This window comes from Falco peregrinus, chromosome Z (genome assembly GCF_023634155.1).
Source record: "Falco peregrinus isolate bFalPer1 chromosome Z, bFalPer1.pri, whole genome shotgun sequence".
NCBI classification, from domain to species: Eukaryota; Metazoa; Chordata; class Aves; order Falconiformes; family Falconidae; genus Falco; species Falco peregrinus.
This window is the reverse complement of record NC_073739.1, coordinates 63,573,004-63,593,423: the sequence shown is the minus strand read 5'-3', so window position 1 is coordinate 63,593,423 and position 20,420 is coordinate 63,573,004. Positions and strand designations below refer to the sequence as shown.

Here is a 20,420-nt window from a genome sequence, read left to right as displayed (position 1 = left end):
TTTCTGCAAAGGTGGGTTCTGACAATCTTCTCCGAGGATGATTTCCTTCCTCTTTCATTATTGGCATGTGCTATAATGGTATATGAAATGAGGGTATATGAGGCCAGAGTATGACAGTAAGTGGGAGCTATTTTCAAAGAGGGTATTCTTTCCTGTGTCATTTATCAGATTTGAGGAATAGTGATGAAAATAATTAACTTCAGTTTGTAAACGTAGCTTGAGGGGCTTATTTTTAATGCCATAGAGAAAGTTTGGGTTTCCATTTAGTCCAGTTGGATGGAAAGTACTTCTACTACAACAGGAGCCAAGTTTCTTAAAGTATCTACGTTAAAATAGTTTTTGATGTTTTTATTCCTAAGATGTTAGTCTGATTTACTTATAAATGTCCTAAAAAATTGTTCTGTATTGGATCTGGTACAGGAATCACTGCAGCCCTTAACTGTGGAATCATGACTGCCAAGATTACGGCAGAGTTTTACTGTAAGCCCAAGCTGGTACTTTGCATTATTTTTTTCCTTCTTCTCACTCTTTATTTTTAATATTTTTAATTCAGTAACATTAAGCTGCAATTTAATTTTCCAGCACCACTTTCAGTAAACACCAAAGCTAGAGAGAAGTAATAGATTTCTGGAGAAGAATTACTGAATCTTCACTGACTTCTCAGAGTTTTACTAGTCAGCAATCTAGCCTTGTGATATTTTGCAGTTTTCTGTCTTGAATGGATATTGAAAAAATAATTTAAAAAATGGAAATGTAAAGTGAGAGGTGCAGGAATCTTGAGTCTGCTTGGGTCTGACAAAGCAAGACAAAGGAAATCCTTCAGAATTTTAAGATACCTACGTAGACTTAAAAATGGATGGGGAAGAAATTTCTGCGAAGCAAACAGAAGACACCTGACAGTTGTAGATGGATCTGGACAAATTCAACTAGAAAACTACAAATAAGCTTAGAATTTAGAGTTGTGGTAGCCAGACAATAGATCAGCTAACCAGGAGCTGTTAGGTTCTTGTATTAGAAATACTAATTAAAATATTGTGAATATTGTTCTTGTGAAAATTCAACAATCGCTTTTGGACTGGAAGATAAAAGTAACTCCGGAAATCTTGGAGTGGAAAGGATTTGAGACTAGACAATCAGTGTGTTCTTCTGGCCAGTTACAGTGGGTTATTTGCATTTTGTGAGCGTAGTTGTGGCAATCATACTTTTTCTGAACGTCACTGTGCAAGCGAGTATTTGCGCTTGCTCCACTTTTTTAAAAAAAATGAGTGGTATTTCCATCTCTTTCTTTTTTTTTTATTAATACATTGTTTTGTTTGATGAACTTCTCAAACTACAGTTTTGCATCCTCTTAGAAAAATGTACCCTGAGAGGAACTCATTCATCTCAGTGGTAATTTTATATAGAGGTGGGTTATTGTATTTATAGTTAGTAGTCAAATTTAGCAATTTTCAGAAGAAAAATTAAGTCCTTGAAAGTAGACTGTGACTGCTGAGAGTGTATTACCAGTTAAAACATTTGATAAAATATCTGATCTCTATTATGGGCAGGAGCAGACTTCGTGTTCACTACCTAGCTGTAAATATTACCTACTACTTAAAATTGTGAAGCACCTTATTCAGATAGTCATAAAATAGTATTTTTGTACTATTTGTGCTGGTATTAACAGTTGCTTTTACCTTCAGTTGATTATGAAGAAATGTATAGTTTTGTGAATATTGGGGAAGTTAATCAGGGAGATTAATTTGCATATGCTTTATACTTCTGGCTTTGTAGTGGAAAGGCATAGCCCATGTCTTGTTACAATGGTTAGGTTACAGGGTACTTTAGGTGTACAGAGGGGCATCTAATGGATATATGACAGCCTAAGTGCTATTTTAGGGAGATTGTAGGTACTGTACCTTTCAAGCAAATTTCTGTTCTTACGTGAAGCCTTTTGGGCAAACTGGCAGAACGTCTGCAAAGATGCAGCAGTTTTTAAAACCAACTCAAAGCATAGTCCAGCACAACAGGCTCATGCAAAATGACAGAAGTACTTGGTTAGTTCCTTTTTCCATTGTGCTAAAAGTTGAAAATATAGGAAGGCGGGAGCAGGAGTTTTTCATTACTTGACACAGAAATCAGAGCATGTCGCTGATGATGGCTTCAAATAGAATCTCAATATGTAAATACCCATTTCCTTTCAGCCAAATACACATGCGCCTTTAACCCTTGGAGCAGCAGCATGCAGCAAGAGAGAAAGGGAAGCTTAAGGAATTAGGTATTTTTTTTGTCCCTGAGTTACACCTCCACTCCTTCTAATGCACATTTGGAGTTTAGTGTGCAGAAGGGCAATGATTCCCTCTTGCCATCAATGCTGCAGGTAATCTATTGCATTAATCAGCCAGCTAGTGTGAAATGCATGGGGAGTGATTATACTATCATACACAATACAATCAGCATGAAGCACTTGTCAAGACCAATACATCAAAGTTTAATTCAGTAATAGAATGAATTAGAGCAAAATGAAACATTCTGTTCTCCAAGAAACACAGCACCCATAGAAAGACCTTTATTCTGAAGGCTGCAGAAAGAAATCTGAATGCATTAAGGAATTGTTTTTATGAATAGAATTGCAACCTGGATCCAGCTGAATGCTGGGAGTACTTTTCCTTGGGGTTCTTATCAGGGAGAGAACAGCGCTGAAGTGTTTCGCCTATCTTCACTATTCCATAAAATTAACTGTTTAATTGGAGCATTCTCCAATGGGACTTCTGATTATGCTTTGTTCTGATGGAGATCTGTCCATGCCTGAAGGAGGGAAGTGGCTTTACCACTCATCCTGAAAGCACTTGTCCTTCTCATTTAAAAGCAATAAATCCCATACACTGCCGCCTTTGAGGTTTCAGAGTGGCTGTCCCAGTGAAAGTGCATATGTGTTTAAAAGCCAGATGTAAACCACTTTAAAATCTTCTGCTGACACTTCTGCTTTTTAAAGGGGTCATAGGTTCTGTCTCCTAGTATTGTTTCTATTCTGGCACTTCCAATGCTGGAGAATGATGCTTTTGTGATAGAACTGATCAGGCTCAAATGGGGCACAGTGGCAAGTGTGCGGCAAGTGCTGAAGCTGATTTGTCTGTTGCACAAAGGGAATGATCTTGATTACCTGGCTCCATTTTGTTTGAAATTATCAGATGCTGCTAACATTTGTTATGTGGTAGTTATGGGGGTTTATTTTTTAAGAAAGAGATGTGCATTAATAGGAAGGGCAAATAAATGTCACTGTAGATGTGCATCTGTTTCTTGCATATTTTAATTCTGTAAATGAATGGATTGATCTTAAGTGTGTTAAGTGTAAAATTCCAAAGCAAAGGCCAAGTCTCAGCCATTGATTACACAGGTATTGTAAATGAGGAAATGCTGACCCAAGCTCTAGCTACACAGCAGCCCTGAGAAGGCAGCATAGTATTTCTGGGAAAAGCAATTTATTGGGAAGACTGTAATAAAACAGTCAAACAGACTTGTGTGCTGGATCTTCAATTGTGGACAGTATCCTAGCCCCATATTAAATCAGTTTCCATCACCACCTTCCCGTTTATTGGGGCAAGAGTAAAATATGAGGGGTTTATGAAAACGGAGCAATACTTAATCTCTCGGCAGAGTTTGCATACAGGCCTTGCCTTTCCTTTGGCTTCGTGAATACATGTATATACAGGATGTGTAATTATTACAACATCTACTTTTACTGTGACTGAATACTTCTTAATGTTTTTCAGTTTGCATTTTTAAATCCTAATAATTGTAAAGGCATGCTGTCCCTTTCTCCCCCATGAATTCAAAGGTATGGATGTCTACTGAGAAACACAGAAGTACTGATGTTCCCATGTATGCACAAGGAAGGCATGCACTGTGTAAAACAGTAATGTAACCTGTTCTTTTTTAGGGTGTGAGGCATGCTTAAGACAAACAACAGCCATGCATTTTCAAAAGGAGGGCTGTCAGAAGTCTGTTTTGGCAAAGCTGGCTTTTTTGAGGTCAAGAAGGATCAGTATTGAATCAAAATAGGCAATTCCTCATTGGAATATGACAGTTTTGATATTTGTTCCCTTGTGAAATTAATATTAAATTGTAGGTGCAGCATGTCTTATTTTCCAATTATCTTCTGGGAAAAAGATTTTATATATTTGGTTGTGACCATTTTACCACTTTGCTGTGAGGAGTTTTACATTGGAAAGACATAGTCAAGGGATTCAAAGCAGAATTTTACTTTTTGTTCAGTACCATGTAGTTTGTGGGCGGAAGATGTGTCAGCCTGGTGAGAATAAGTATGAAAAGGTACCTGGTGCCTGGGGAAAGGGAGGCAGGAAGAAGAGTGAGATGTGTTCGAGAAAAACAGAGTATGTGAACGCAAACGCATTCTCTGGTGGATTTGGGTGGGGATGTGTGTGTGTTTTCGGTTTTTGTCTTTTTCATTTAATGATACATTTGTTCGTATTGCAGGTGGCATTGGTGACATCATTAAATCTAGTCAAACAGGTAAACTTGAGAATGCCAGGAACGTTATTTTGGGAAACTTCTTTTTAACTATACACTTTCTCCAGCAGCAGTTTCCAGGCTGAAGTCACTGGAAATTAATTAAGATACCATCCCCTCAAATTACAAGTAGCGGCTCTTCATTTTTCTGTAAGCCTTATCTGTAGTAGAGGGTAAGTGTGATCAGCAGTTCCCTGTACGGGAGCTATTAGGCAGAAAAGGAGAATCTCTTATTTGAGGCCAGTGTAAGCCTTCAGGTTGGTGGTGGCATTTAAGGGTGAGCTCAGGGGGGCTTCCACTGAGCAGCATCAGAATGAAATAGCAATAATATCCTCCAGGCTCCTTCCAGTTGTCATGTGGTAAAAATCTGGGCCAAGTGGATGTTTTCCTCAGACGTTTCAGTGCTAGGACAGGAGGAGAACCAGGGAATTGAAAGATCCAGAATGGAGCAGATGTCGGGGGAGGGGAAAGGCATTTAGAGAGCAGGAGGAGGAAGAAATATGAACACAGGCAAATGCACAATGCGGGGGGGGGGGGGGGGGGGGGGGGGAGGAAGAAACACACACACAAAAACCCCAAGCAAAAAAGCCTAGAAACCCAAATAGTCTGAAGAGTGCAGGGTTATTGGCACTATGCATCCTTTCCCAGATGGTAGCCTTTGTAGCACTGCAGGAGCTGAGCCTGAGGCTCTTTCTGTTCCCTTCTCTTCTCATGGGGAGTTTTGCCTCTCTCTCCTCCTCCTGCAGGGAATCGGGCAGCCGTGAAAGCTGGCCGAGGTCTAGATGTGTGTGCAGCTCACCCTGGAGTCACTGGGAGCAGGGTGCCGTTGGGCTCTGTTGAAATTTTAGGTGGTTTGTATGGGGTTTGGTGGAAGTACACTTGTTCTTGCGCTTAATTTCCATAAAAATAGCCTGGGTTTCTCAGTCAGTCACTGCTAACAATGTATTTATGTGTGACGTAGCTTCTTTCTAAGGGAGTTGAAAACTTTGGTGTATCATTTCCCTCTCCGGCCACCTAGATGTGCTGTGTACATAGTGGAGGCCCTTTGATGAGGGCTAGTGAATTCCTTTGCCCCTGGTGGTGTTTCTGAAATGTGGAAAATGAAAAGACCACTCACTTTGTAGGGACGTGGTGCAATCAGTAGTGTGTATTCCGCCTTGCTGGATGATGGAAATACTTATCAAATGTGGTTCAGGTCCGCTTTGCTTTTGCTTAAGTCTGAAAACACTGGCGATCTGGTTATGAAGTATTAAATGGTTTTTTTGTTGTTGTAGATGTTGGAGAGGTACAGTGTCTCCCTAAGGAGTCTCCCAAGTGATACTTGATTTTGAAAATAAAAAAGCCAGCAGAAGCTAACTTCTCCAAGGCTTTCCAATATGCCCCATCTTCTGTTTTATTTTGCAGACTGCAAGAAATGTAGTTGTTTTTCTTGGGCAGTGCTGAATACGTTGATAATTAATAACAAGAACCAGTTGTAACTTGACTCTCTTTGGAGAGTGAAGTGTGTTGACAAGTGTGTCTAAAGAAAGTCATATGATTTGATTTCTTTAAAAAGAAGTTTTTAAAAATAGTATTGGCCTTGTTCACACCCATGGTTAGTTTCAGGCACTTAAACAAACAAACAAAAAAACGAAAAGATAAACACTTGCTGTACTGTATTTAACTACTTTGCAGTAATAATCCACAGTAGTGTAGTCTCTCTGGTGTTCTGAACTGCACCATATCATATTTTATTGTGGTTTTCAGGGTTTTTTTGATATTACTTCCCTGTTCCATGTTGTTCTGAATACCAGCGGACTGGGAACCTTAAGGATCAAGCTGTGTTTTCACTGGCTCCTGTGCTGTGGCATACTGCATGCCGAGTTACTTTAGGAATGAATGTAATGTGGTGGCCTGTGCTCTGGGTATCCATTTTGCATTCTTAGTTAGCAACGGAATACTTGAGTGTGAGAATTTTATTATCCTAGAAGAACCAGCTGCATTTTTATTCTTTTTTTTTTTTTTTAGCCTGTCATGAAGATTGCATCATTCAAGCGTATTCTCTGAACCTCATGCAGTGTATAAGGCACGCTCTTAATGAGCAGATGAACTGTTGCTAAACAGTATTTTCAGATGTCTTCATACTTCTGTCAGAGTTCACACTGATGAAAAGACAGCTGATCTAGAGAAAAATATTTGCATTTGAAAATTGCTGCTAGACACCCTGATGTATTAATGTCTGCCCTGCTATATAGTCTCAGGGAGCAGGTTCCAAAGTGAGAGTATGTGTGAAATGTCAGTGTAAATTGTCTTTCCCTTTGAGATCCATAAACAGAAATTGTAAAACAAATTTTCTAGTGTAACCACATTACTGAAGTAATTGCAGTGAAAATACCTTACTTAGACTGCACAAAACCAGTATTTGCTGGATCTCTGAGACGCAGATGTATCTGGGAATGATCAGCAGTACTTCTGCAGGGTTCTGAGTGTGGAGGTATATGTTTACAAAATACATGTCTTACTAATGTAATTCTTCTGGTTTCTGTGGTGTGAAACTGGAAGATACATAGTTCTTGTTTGTAGAAAACAAGATCTGCTTCTGGTACAAAAATAAGAAACACTGGAGTAATTTCCTGCTGTAACTTGATGTGAATTTTTGTTCGCTTTTGACTGATGAGCTACACATTGTGAACACTGTATTTTCTAATGCAAAAGACCTCTTAATGCCTTTTAATTGAGAAAGTTGGCTTGGTACAGTCTTTCAACTGCTTCAAATGGGCCACTCTGGCTCCAAGATCCTGCATCAGGAATTCAGTCTGATGTCAGGTGTAGCTAGGAAGCAAGCAGTGTAGCCTTTTAGGGGAGAAAAAGTGTTACAGTACAGAAGTTTGCAATTAGTCATTGGCTGCTGCATTTTTAATAGAAAACATAATTTAGCAATTTTTTTAAAATCAGGTGCTCTGTGGATGTGTATAGTCTTAAATCCCCACTGCAAGTTGGAGCAGAAGTCCAGTTGGCTAAAACAGCTGAAAAAATGGAACAGTGTGGATGTTTGTCCCTGGGAAGATGGAAACCATGGAAACGAGCTGCCCAATTTAACCAATGCTTTGCCTCAGGGTGCAAATGCTAACCAAGGTGAGCCTAAACATATGCACTGATTGCAACATATAACATAACCTCTATATTATATACTCTAGCCTTGCGGAATTCAGCATTCTTTCCTGGGACAAGTAACTTTCTTGTTGAGGGTAGACGAGCCAAAATTATTTTAACTAATACTATCTTTGCAGTAAGGGTAAATAGGTGTTTTTTTGTGCTGGGGCTGCAGTGTTTTCAAAGCAAGTATTTGTGTTTAGATCTTACAACTTTTCACTTGGTGCTTCTACGTATGTGTTGCATGAAAACTGAATGTCCTTGAAGTATGTCATATAAAGGGCTGTTGTTTCTTTGCTGGGCTATAATCTTGTATTCCTTCTGGTGTTGGTTTTTTTTATTCTGTTTGCAGTTATAAAGCCTTTGATGCTTATTTAAAGAGAGATCTGTGGCAACTGCATTAAACTTGTGTGTGAAAAACTAAAGCAGCTGTCTGTGATATGCTCTGTATGTGCAGTCTGCATTGCCAGGTGTGTGTGGGGTGCAGACGCAAGACTGCTGTCTTGGAGGAGGTGTTTTTTCTTATTTGATATCATGCTTTCTAATCTAAAATGTGATTATCAAACCTGACAGAAGCCTTGTCCAGTCCTCTTCAAGGAAAGATGGCTACTGGGGAAGATGCAGGGTATTTACCTGGGAAGATAACCTCATAATCCTCAAAAACCCTCAGTATTTTGATATGTATTTCATATGATTATGATAAGATTAAAAAGTAAATGCTTGGGAGGTGGCAGATTCGGACTTAAATGTTTTTTTCTTGTTTCTTTTCTTGAAAGATTACCTCTGAAAGAAGTAGACTTGGTTCATTTTTAAATCTTGCAACTAGCTGGGAACAGAAGTTCTTCCAGCATACAGATCCCTAAAGAGGTGTTTTGCTTTCTGTTATCCCATGATGTTCAGCCCAACCTGGGCAGGCTAGTGGTAACTGACACTGCATCTCAACGTTCATAGACACAGTGCCATGTGGAGGGTTGCCATACGTATATATCCAGTAAGGATTATGTCCAGCCTGTGGCCTCAGTATCTCACTTTATGGCATTTTTATATGTTTATGACAAAAAAAAATTACACAATTCCTCAAAAGTTAATGTCACTTCTCAAAGAGAACAGCTAAAAATCTTTCATGCGATGTTTATCCATCCCTCATCCTGGTAGCTCTTGGTCTGAGGAGGGGAGAAGCTGGGGGTGCTTGAGTAGCTGCATGCCATATACTTTCTGGTATGTTTTTAGAGGAGTCCATATGTGCTGTTGAATGTCTTTCATCTCTAGCTGTTCCCTCTGCAATGTCCTCTTTGGCACCAGTCAGGCTGGGTTGTAGGTATCCCTCTGAACGCAAAGCGAATGGTACGCACCTGGTGTGAGCTGGTGGGTACTAGCAGGATGTGACATGTCATCTGCGGGCTGCTCGGTGCAGAGGGGGGCAGAGCAGCCTGCTGTCGGTCGGGGCTGGTGAATAGGCAGAAGACAAGAGTACTGTGAATGACTGATTCACATATGAATGAGTAAAAGCTGATGCAGTTTTCTGTACTTGTGAAAATGACAGATTCATCAAACAGGCCACATCGGACGGTGTTCACTCGAGCCATTGAGGCGTGCGATCTGCACTGGCAGGACAGCCACTTACAGCACATTATCAGCAGTGACCTGTACACCAACTACTGTTACCATGACGACACTGAAAACTTGCTCTTTGACTCTCAGGGGTGGCCCCTCTGGCATGGTAAGTGGCTAAACCGGAAAGACGTTTCCATGACTCGCTGCTTTGTTCAGTTTCTATGGCTTTATTTTTGGGGGGATGGTGGGGTGATGAATGAAAAGCCTGGCAAAAGGAACAGAAGCTCCCTTGAGATGCTGGCTCAGAAGTAAGCCTTTAAGTCTCTTGTGTAGTTTTAAAAACAAAAATGAAAACAACAACAAAAAAACCCCACCAAACAAAAAAGGCCTTTTGAGTAACCTAGCAAAACAGGCCATTGCAGACACGGAAGCATTGCTATTCCTCAATTATTTTCTCCATTTTAGAACATGTTCCTACAGCCTGTGCAAGGGTGGATGCATTACGATCTCATGGATACCCACGAGAAGCACTGAGGCTAGCGATAGCCATTGTTAATACACTAAGAAGGCAGCAGCAGAAGCAGCTGGAAATGTTCCGGGCTCAGAAGAAAGGTAAATGTGGGGAAGAGAGAAGGGCGAAGGATGTGCAAGGTGACAACACTGGACTGGAACTTTGTGGTGTTCAACCAGTTTTTAAACTAAAGCAGAAGAGGTGACTTAACTCTTCAGCCCAAACAATCATAGTGGTGATGTCCTGTTCTGGATGTCAGAGGTTTTGTGTAAGCTGGGTTGTGTGCTGTGCAGGGCAAGGGCTCTGTTCCACCTTCCGTAACAGCTCTGGCACGATGGGGCCTTTATCCAGTCAGGATTTTTGGTTACACAGCAGATACCCTGTGTAATTTAGGGGATTTTAAACAGAGCTTTGCATTTGGTGTGTCAGGTGTGTCAAGATGATTTTTTTTGACACACAATTCAGCTTAAGTGTGTATTTCTAAGGTTGAAGCATAAAGTTGACATTGAGGCTAACAATAAGGCAAAGTCTGCACTACAGAAATTCATCAGATTTAGCAGCTTGTTCCAGAAGAGTCTCTTAAAATGCCTAAAATTTTGAATAGAGGTGGATTGGTTGTTGGTTTTTTGAGTGGATTGGGGGGGGGGGGGGGGTTAATACTTTTTTTTTTATAAAACCAGAATTACTTTCACTGCTGCTACAAGAAACCCTTCATTCAAATTTTATTTTAGATCCTCTTTGATGCTCTTAACTATGTTTATCCTCATGCGTTGTAGGCAGAAATACCAGTGTGAAGTCATGTGTAAATTTTTCAAGTGTGTGTGCAGATGTTTTCCCAGAAATGAGCATTTAGAAGACAAGGTAGATAATTGACTCAAAAAAAAAAAGAAGACCTAAGAGTTCCTGTGTGCCTCCATATTTTTTTCCCCCCACAGTACCCAAGGAAGTAGGGTTTTTTGAGCACTATTATGGATCCTGGATTTGAAAAAAACTTAAAAGCACTTTTTATTATTACTTGGTAGAATCTTTACTTAACAAGTGGTCCTTAAAAGCATTGCAGCTTCTCTAGCTTCTCAGTCCTGGGGGTTAAGAAAGGAGGGCCTGTGTCAATGTGTGTGCGCGTGTGTGTACGTACCACTGGCAAGTGTGAAGGGTCTGCTGTGAATAGGCTGGTCATGGTAGTACTCCTTTTCATTCCCAGTTGCTAATGCAGTAGCTAGACATTCAATACTTTTGTTAAGCTCTTTTTCCCTTTGAGCAGTTTCTATAGCTGTCAACTAATATTATGATATCTTAAATAAAAAATGGAGTTTATGAAAAGCAATCCATCTGATCCCGAAACAGAGGTTTGTCATTTCTGTGTTGTCACTCCCTGGCTTTTGTTTTTTGTTTGGTTTTTTTTTTTTCCCTCATATGTGTGGAATTATTGAAATAGCACATTTTTCAGTATTCAAAGAGGTGTCTTCTCTATAAGCAGATGAATTCTGCAGCTACAGACTAGCTTTAGATTTTAGTTCATCAAACACCACAGGCTTCTACTTAGCTTATCATATGACTGTTCTGATGTCCATGGAATCACTTGTGTGATTTAAATTTAAATGTCTGTGACTGGAGGACTGAAGCCTTTTTTTGGTATGACAGGAGTGAAGCTCATAAGTAAGCACAGCAGAATATATGGAACATAAGTGAGTCAGTAAGAAGTCACTGTGATTAATCCTTTTTGGTATTATTACTTGCTTCTGCCTGTTGTCTTTAGTACTTGCTATTTTTTAGTAAGACCATGATTTACTTGTTTTTTGTATTACGTACTAGTGGATTCTTTGGGGGGAAAAATACTAAACAAAACCCAAAAACCCAACACCCTCCTCCATTGTGACTGTTTCATTTTGTAGCCCTACACACTTAAATGGGCAAGAATCAGGATTTAAAAGCTCCGTGATGGTACATATTGTTACTTAGGAAGATGGCACTTCATGAACAAGAGAGAGCAGAGGCAGGTAGAAGTTGGGGAGTAACGGACAGAAACAGAGCATGTATAATGGGTTGTACACAGTTTTTAAATGGTGACCCATAATGTGTCTGATCTCTCATAGTCCAGTCATGTATGTGTCTAAGAGGGAAAAAGTTGGGAGTTGGAGTCAAAGGGGAGCTGTTGCTATAAGGTTCTTGGCGGGAGGGGGGGGGGGGGAGGGCACAGAAATTTGGGGAATCTCAAACATCTATTACCACAACACACTTCCTTCAATTCACTGTGCTAAACAATTTTTTCATGTTCTAACTGAATGATGGGTAAGGGCTACAAAAACAAAAGTCTCTGTGAAGATACTGAACTGAAATTTTAGAATGACAAAAAAAAAAATGCAATTGATCCACTTAAAGGACAATCTTTTCTTGTATACCTCATTTAAACATTTTATTATTCTTTTTTTTTAAGGAAGCTGTCATCCTGAGTTTATTACATCAATAAATATTTAGATGCAAGATAAGCTCATATTTTATTTATGGAATTGGAACATACTTTAGAATATTTTCATTTATTTCAGTGCCATCAGGTTAACCTGAAATGTAAAAATGATGCTGTGTCTGGGTGAGGAAACTGTGGTGAATGTTTTACCAAAAAAAGTCTTTGCTGTAATTTTTCAGGAGATGTTTTCAGAAGAGTTGCTGGTATCAAGTAAGAGATTTCAAAAGACACTGCAGCTGAAATTTTTGACCCGTGATTCACTTGGCTAGTACTTAACGTGTTTGGCCTTTGTTCTTTTTGTTTTTTTCCCTCTTTTAACATATTTACAAACAGCAGTGAATTCACCCTGAAAGATTCTGTTTTCTTCTTCTAAGCAGAAGTTACTGGGAATACTTTGAATTCTGTACTGAGCATTTTAATTAGTTTTAATTTTATAATGGTTTTGTATGGCTAACATACACTCTTTCCCTCCCTCCTCCCTCCGTCTTTTCTGTCACAGAACTTCTCCATAGGGGAGTAACCTCAATAACTAATCTTGAAGGTTGGGTGGGACACCCTTTGGACCCCATTGGCACCCTTTTCAGTAGCCTCATGGAAGCCTGCAGGGTGGATGATGAGAGCTTCCATGGATTCTCAGACTTTACGGGTAAGACCAAGCAAAGGGAGCAGTCTTCCATGTGTTTGTTTACCAGAGGCATTTTTCTATCTTGCCTTTCTGAGCCAGCTTCAAAGCCAGTGTTTTTATAATATAAGAACTCACATGTACATTCCTTAAGAGAACAGAAGGGAGAGAAAATGTTTAAAGTAAAATACGAAAGCACTAAAAAAAATACCAGTTACTCATTCTTGAAGACAATTCTGTATTTCATACTTGAAATAAAACTAAGACTTTATAGCAGCAGCCCTCTCTACATATGTTGCTGTGTTCTCTCTCTGAGAAATTGCAGAAAATCACAGGATCACAGAATTGATGCAATTGGAAGACACCTCTGGAGATAATCTAGTACATGTATTCTTACTCAGAGCTGGGTGGCATAGAGCAGATTGCCCAGGACTGTCCAGATGGGTTTTGAATAACTCCAAGAAAGAACCCTGTACAGCCTCTTTGGGCAACCTCTTGCAGTGTTCAGCAGGCCTCACAATAGAAAAGTGTTTTCTTATGCTCAGATGGAATTTCCTGTATTTCAGTTTGTGCCCATTGCCTCTTGTCCTGTCACAGGATACCACTGAGAAGAGTCTGGCACTGTCTTCTTTACATTCCCCCATCAGATATTTATACATTTTGGTAAGATCCTCCTGAGCCTTCTCTTTTCCAGGCTGAATAATCCCACCTGTCATCTCACTCTTGTTATGTGAGAGATGCTGCATTTTTTTAATCAACTTTATGGCCCTGCATTAGATCTGCTCCAGTATGTTCATGTGCTGGGGAGCCCACAGCTGCACATGGTGCTCCAGGTGTGGGCTCACCAGTGCTGAGGAGAGGGAAAGGATCACCTCCCTCAGCCTGCTGGCAGCCCTCCCCCAAATGCAGCCCAGGACGTTACTGGACTTACAAGTGTACATAGTGTACTTCAAATTGATGACAGAACACTTAAAATTGATCACGTATATGATCTATAATGATACAAGTTGCAGTGTTGCGGTATTGCTACGTGATTTAGGATAGGATGTGTATGCCCATTTTAATTTCAGTATTTGATTCCCAGGAGCTTAACTGATTAATAATTTATTCTCAGTCTCTTTCCACCTCTGCAGTAGCTTCTTACCACCTCCTGTGTGGACAGGAACTGTGGATTCATCCCTCTACCTGCAGCTTTTTTGTAGAAGACAGAAGTGCATTACTGATGAACTATCAGCAATCTTCTCAGGGCTTTGCCTCAAAACTCCTTTTATTCAACTAGATTGTCTGTAATAAATTTCTAACCCCATATCCACTGATTCTGGAAGAACTTCTAAATTAAAAGAAATCAGAAGTCAGATTCTTCACAATTATGTATATAAAAACCAAAACATCAAATCAATCCCATGAAATAGAAAGTGTGTTTTGAAAAGTAACTTTGTCCTGTGCATGCTTATGTAGTGTACCAAATGCATTCAGGCTCTCCATTTGCTGCAGTTGTCCATCTCCTTACATCTGTCCATTATAAGTTTTTGTTCCCAAGTTACACTGTAAGCTGCCACAGGTTGAAATAACATTTTGTGAAATGGTGTGTCTGTGAAGTGCCAGATGAATTGGTAGTACTCTTTAAAGCAATTTGGGGCTTAGTCTGTGTGGAATTTACATGTAATCTTTATAAAGTAAGATTTCTAGTGTTAATAATAGACATTTTTATCATATATACAACTGTAACAAATAAATAAACCTGAAAAAGAGCACTAGCAAACAAGGGATGTTTTAAAGTTGCGGAGTTCTCAGGGCTATGGTATTTGCATAGTCTTGATAGCTTCAACTCAAATCCAAGCAGGTGTATAAGCACCTTTCCCTTCCCCTTACACGTACAGAAATGAGTGGAGGAAAAAAAAATCAAAAGGAATCTTCCAATTTTGGCCTCATTAACACACAGATGGAGAAACTACCTTTCTCTAAATTGTGCAGTTTAAAAATGAAAACTTTTATTATTACTTGAGTGGGTTATTTAAAACTTAATTGCTTTGTGTATTTCTGCCATGTGGAATTGGATGGGATATTTTAAATGGGGTTGTTGGATTTTGAGATTGTGCTAGTAATTTAAATAATTTAAAATACTTAATACTAACAGAGGAAGCACTCTTACGTGTTGTGGATTATGGGTTAGAATGATTTGATGTGTTTTTCTTTCTGCTTCATTCCTTACAGAGAACATGGGGCAATGCAAATCTCTGGAGTACCAGCACCTGCCTGCACACAAGTTCTTAGAAGAAGGGGAATCTTATTTAACGCTGGCTGTGGAAGTGGCATTGATAGGGCTGGGACAGCAACGAATAATGCCAGATGGCTTGTATGCACAAGAGAAGGTTTGTCGAAATGAGGAGCAGCTCATTTCTAAGCTACTGGAAATTGAATTGGATGATACTCTGGTGAAGATTTTTCGAAAACAAGCAGTCTTCCTATTAGAAGGTAGCTCAATATATATAGATGCTTCTTTAATCTCTCTTCACTTACACAAGCACAGAACTAGTATTCATGTGGAAACTACCTTATGTACTTCAGATGTTTCTTTGATGGTGTTTTGTTTCCAATCTCTTATGAAAATCAAACACACTTCAGAAATGATGTGACTGTAGAGATAAGGCATCTATTGACCTATAAGCCTTTTGTTTTAATGTTGATTACATTTTGTTATTTAGATTTGTTGCTTGTCATAATCTCAGTATCCTGATTATACAACCCAGGCTCACAATTAAATAGTATAGGCAATTCTCAGGTAGCAAAATTTTGAGTGTTCTTGTGTCCTGAAAAAGGGACCAGCAGCTTTGTAAATGTGTGAAGATTTTTACCTCCGTTCTGAAGTGAAGACCTCAAAATTAACTTAAAATTGCTGGGACAGAAGTGTAACACTTTATTTGCAGCAATTAGGAAAATTGCTTGCCTGTGAAGTTTGTATCATATGTGAAAATTGAAATATGTCGTCAAATATTGAGGCTTAAGGTCTGGTCTCATGTCATGGTTTAACTGCAGCTGGCAACTCAGTGCCACACAGCCACTTACTTGCTCCCCGCTTCTGCTCTTGGGATGGGGAGGAAAAAGGTGTAAAACTAATGGGTAGAGAACAATTTAATAAATGAAATAAAGTAATAATAACAACAACAATTGTAGTGAAAAGTATAAAGACGGGAATGAAACCCAAGGGGGGGAAAAAAGTGATACACATTACAGTTGCTCACCACCCTCTCATTGATGCCCAGCCAGTCTCCGAGCAGTGATTGGTGGCCCCCAGCCAACTCCCTCCAGTTTATATACTGGGCATGACGTTCTATGGTATGGAACGTCCCTTTGGCCAGTTCAGGCCAGCTGTCCTGGCTCTGCTCCCTCCCAGCTTCTTGTGCACCGCCTCATTGGCACAGCATGGAAAACTTGAAAAATCCTTGATTTGGAGTTAGCACTACTTAACAACAACTAAAACATCAGTGTGTTATCAACATTAGTCTCATATTAAATCCAAACCACAGCATTGTACCAGCTGCTAAGAAGAAAATTAACTCTATCCCACCAAAACGGGGACGTTTTGTGACTGAATCTTGACCAAGATAATTTGTGTTTGGGAATTAGCTGGTGTGTTGCAATAAAATCTGTATGAAGTGCATGCTTTTGCCTTAGCCTTTTTTAAAAGGCTGGACATGCTCAGAGAGTAGTCTCATGCATTCTGAGGTTGTCTTTCTGGTTTTTGTTTTTTTAAATGGAAGAGAAAGTTCAGAGTAGACAATTAGCCAAAGGTATGGTTCAAGCTTTTGAGTGCTTGCTCAAGGGATGGTGAAGTGTGTGGTTCTGCTCTAGGTAAGTTGTGAAGACAGTTACACAGCAGTCAGGTTTTGCTTTTTTTTTTCTGTAAGACGTTTGTCTTTTAAAACTTCCTGTTTAATGGAAGAGGTACAGTATGTTGTTTAGGGTTCTCAGTTCTGGGCCACTGTTTTTGCCCAGATCTTTAAAGCCTTTGGGTACCTACTAATGGTGCCATTTGAAACTGCAGAGAAGCTGCACCATGGAGAGAGTTTCCATTATGATGTGGCTGTACTGCTGCTTTATGACTTTTGGACAAGAGCAGCTGCTCAGTGGATCCAGCTATTAACCACCATACAGGGATCCTATGGATTAAAAAAATCAATTTGCTGCATCTATTTACTGCTAAGGATGCTTTATGAGGAAATGGCAGGATTTCTCTAAAGTGTTCTCTGATAATTCTAGTTCACTACTTTGATCACTGAAATTCTTTTAATGCTTTCTTACAGTAGTAAGTGATCATAGCAGGAAATCTGCTAATATAACTACTCACAAAATTGTTGTGATGAGCAGTGTGCAATGATGGTCTTGTATTGCTGTGGGCTGAGAAATCTGGCTTTCCTGCAGTAACTTCAGTTTGCTTCAGGTCAGGCAGAAACTGGCAGCTCACATGGAGGAAAAACTGTGCAGTGATTTAAGGTGCTAATCATATAAATTGTGTTTTTATGGTTAAAGTTCTGTAGATACAATAAAGAAAGTTTAATCCAATATTAAGCTGATTTCTGTGCTGTTAATGCAGATTAATGCATGCTGTATGTAGCTACCATTCAAGTGCGTGGGAAAGCAGAAAGTAAGACTGTTTTGCAAGAACTGTTAGAATTTTTTTGATTGACTGCTAAGTTAATGGCAGAATATATTTTCCTATAAATGCTTTGTCATGTGTTCTTCATGTCCTAACTGAGTTTTTAACTGGAGTACCACTGGCAAATATACAGGAAATGGCTTCTTTTATTGAAGCAATGCCATCTAGTTTTCAATGGTTTTCAACTTCGTTTTAAATTGAGACAGGCTGTCACCTACTAAATCTTCATTGACGTTTCCTTTGTAATCAATCCCAGTCTTCAGAATTGCCCACCTATGGAGCTCAGAATTTTTTCATGCCTAGTGATTTTTATCTTGGCACATTGTGCTGAGGCAGCAGTCAGAAAAACATTGCTGAAACAGCTTGGTGGTTTCTCCTTATCTGCTTCTCATCTGGTTTGCTGTAGGGATGGCTATATTGGTTGAAACACTGCTGGAAGCAGTTTAAATGGCACATGTGACACTGCAGTGAAGAAGTGTGCTTGTACAGCCATTTGTTCATCCAAGTGTGGTGTATTCTGTAGTAGAAGCAGTAATAACTTCTAGGACTGCTGGCTGCTCTCTGTGCCATAATAGTCCAGTAATACTTAACGTAAGATTCTTATTTTGTACATGTAATCTTGCAACATGTAATGCCTGAACCTCTAGTTTCTGGAGTCAGAAGCTGTTTGGTGCAGTTTTTCTACTAACAGGAAAAACAGTCTTAAGATGGCATGAAAAATGTAAAAATGGGATTCACGTGCACTGTTAACATTCAGAACTCGGGAAGGAAATATTTGTGTTTAACTTTGTTGTTGTCAATCCTGACGCTGTTGTTGTGAAGTTGAAATACTGCTCAGACTGCACTGAGTGTGAGCAAAATCCCATTGCCTCAACAATGGGGGTAGTTTTCCCACAACAAAGATAGTTTTTAAGATCATGTGGCTGTAATGGACTAACAAAATCAACATTGGTGCAAGGTCTGACTTAGTCTTCTCTGGAGACTTGAGTCCAGACTAAATGGTTATTTAAATCTCATGTCAGGTGAGACATTAATAGGGATCCAGTACTGCTGTGGTGATTGGTCATGTGACTTCTGTTAAAGGTGCATGGTTTTCCACTCTAACTACTCTTCTTTTTTTGTTGTGTTTGGTTTTTTGTTTGTTTTTTGTTTTCTGGTGGATTTGTGATAAAGCAGTCACAGACCAACAGGGTGCATAGGGATTCATGTGCACAATGTAACTATGTGGAGGCAAAGCTAGGATTATCACTTTCTACTTGTGTGTACCATAGGCTTGCTGAATGAGCCCCATGGAGCACTGGAGCCACTCTGTCATTTGTATGCACATTGGCAGTGTGTCTAGTACTGTACAATTTGCGGTCTGTCTTATTGTCTCAAAGAATATGTGGTATTTAATATATCTGTAATACATTGTATATATGTGATATCTGTATAAAATATTTCACAGAAAATAGCAATATAACTTGAACTTTTATATGGCAGACTGTCTCTGAATACCATTTCTAACTGAAAGTATAGTGAATGTTTTTAAAGGTCCTGAAGTTGGGTTTTAGTAGTATGTAAAGACTGACATTCTCCTTCACTTTCCTGCAGCTGGACCATATAGTGGTTTAGGTGAAGTCATCCATCGAGAGAGTGTTCCAATGCACACATTTGCCAAGTATCTCTTCACCTCTCTCCTACCTCATGATGCTGAATTGGCATACAAAACTGCACTGAGAGCCATGCGGTATGTATTCACAAATTTTCTAGAAAGAGCACAAGTAGAGGCTGGGAAAAGGGGAAAAAGCTTGGTAATCAAGACCTAGTCTTTTTTTCTAAAAGAAGCATTCTTCCCTTTGAGGAGAAATTATTTTGCTTCTGTGATCTGTAAAAAGCAATCGATGCCTGTAGTAACTACAGTATAACTTTACAGTCAGTGTTTAGCTACAACTGTAAAACAGCATTCTCTACTACAGATTTCTCTAGAGTCCCAGTCTTGGGTTTTGTGTTACATGACAGCTTTAGCACATGTATTCTCACCCATGTGGTTTGTGTGTGTGATGGTATTGGTGATAAAATGGTGTAAGAGTTGTCTCACCAGCAGTCTTAGGATCATCTGCTGCTTAGCCTGTTTGGTAGGACTATTTGTTCCACTTGCCTTTTTATAAACTAACTCTCAATGATAGATTTGAAACCGTATAATGTGGTCTGAGCCAGTACTTCTTTCTTCTGCTTCATAACAAAGCAGTCTTGTCCACTTCTGGGTGAATGCTGGAATTTAAATGGCATATGTCATATGACAACGTAATGTGTGACTTGCATTCTGTTTGTCTTCAATCATGAGGAAGAAGATGTTTCTCAGGGACTGCTCAGTGTGTGCTAGCTTAATCTCAAGGCAGGCCAGATTGGTAATGGTGGCTAAGAAAAGCCCTCTGAAGGAAACTTGAAGGGCTTAAATGATCAGTGATAATTCTGTTGTCCCCATACAATGCAGGGAAGAAACTGGTCCCATTTGAATTGTCTAGTCACTGTCAGGAACCTTGTTGCTGATGCTTGACAAAGGAATAGCCACAACTGAATACTAAGAGCAATCAAGTCCCAGATACTTAAAAAATAATAATAAAAATAAAAAAAAAGTGTTGGGTTTTGCTGGTCATTATGATCAAGAATGATTGCACTGTAATTGAAGGACACACTACCCATATAAGTAGTATTTAACGTCATCAGACAGGTTGTGTTCTAGTGGTTTGGAGGTGTGTATTCTGGAGCTAGTTTCTCCAAAAAGCTAAATGAGGAGAAAATAATTCTGTGTTCAAAGGACTGAGTGGGAGGGTATGCATAAGAATAAAACATAGCTACTATTGGGTCAGGCCAAAGCCCTGCTTAGCCTGTTTGGTTTTTTGCTTCCAGGAGTGTCTAGTAATGAATGCTGAGGAAAGAGTCTGAGAGATACGAAGAGTGACCTTGCATACTTGCTGTTTATGGTTAG

At 39.4% G+C, this 20,420-nt stretch overlaps 1 protein-coding gene across 2 annotated transcripts in view; it reads left to right on the top strand.

Annotated features, from left to right (window-relative positions):
- ZSWIM6 (zinc finger SWIM-type containing 6) overlaps positions 1–20,420 on the top strand; it is a 112,302-nt gene that overhangs the window by 78,030 nt on the left and 13,852 nt on the right. The window contains exons 5-10 of one of the 2 annotated variants that reach the window (XM_055790938.1): positions 7,444–7,623; positions 9,185–9,361; positions 9,661–9,807; positions 12,670–12,816; positions 15,007–15,267; positions 19,043–19,178. In XM_055790938.1, coding sequence (XP_055646913.1) covers positions 7,444–7,623; positions 9,185–9,361; positions 9,661–9,807; positions 12,670–12,816; positions 15,007–15,267; positions 19,043–19,178 — 1,048 coding nt within the window. The remainder of the gene's footprint in view (positions 1–7,443; positions 7,624–9,184; positions 9,362–9,660; positions 9,808–12,669; positions 12,817–15,006; positions 15,268–19,042; positions 19,179–20,420) is intronic. The other variant, XM_055790939.1, reaches the window with a different exon arrangement.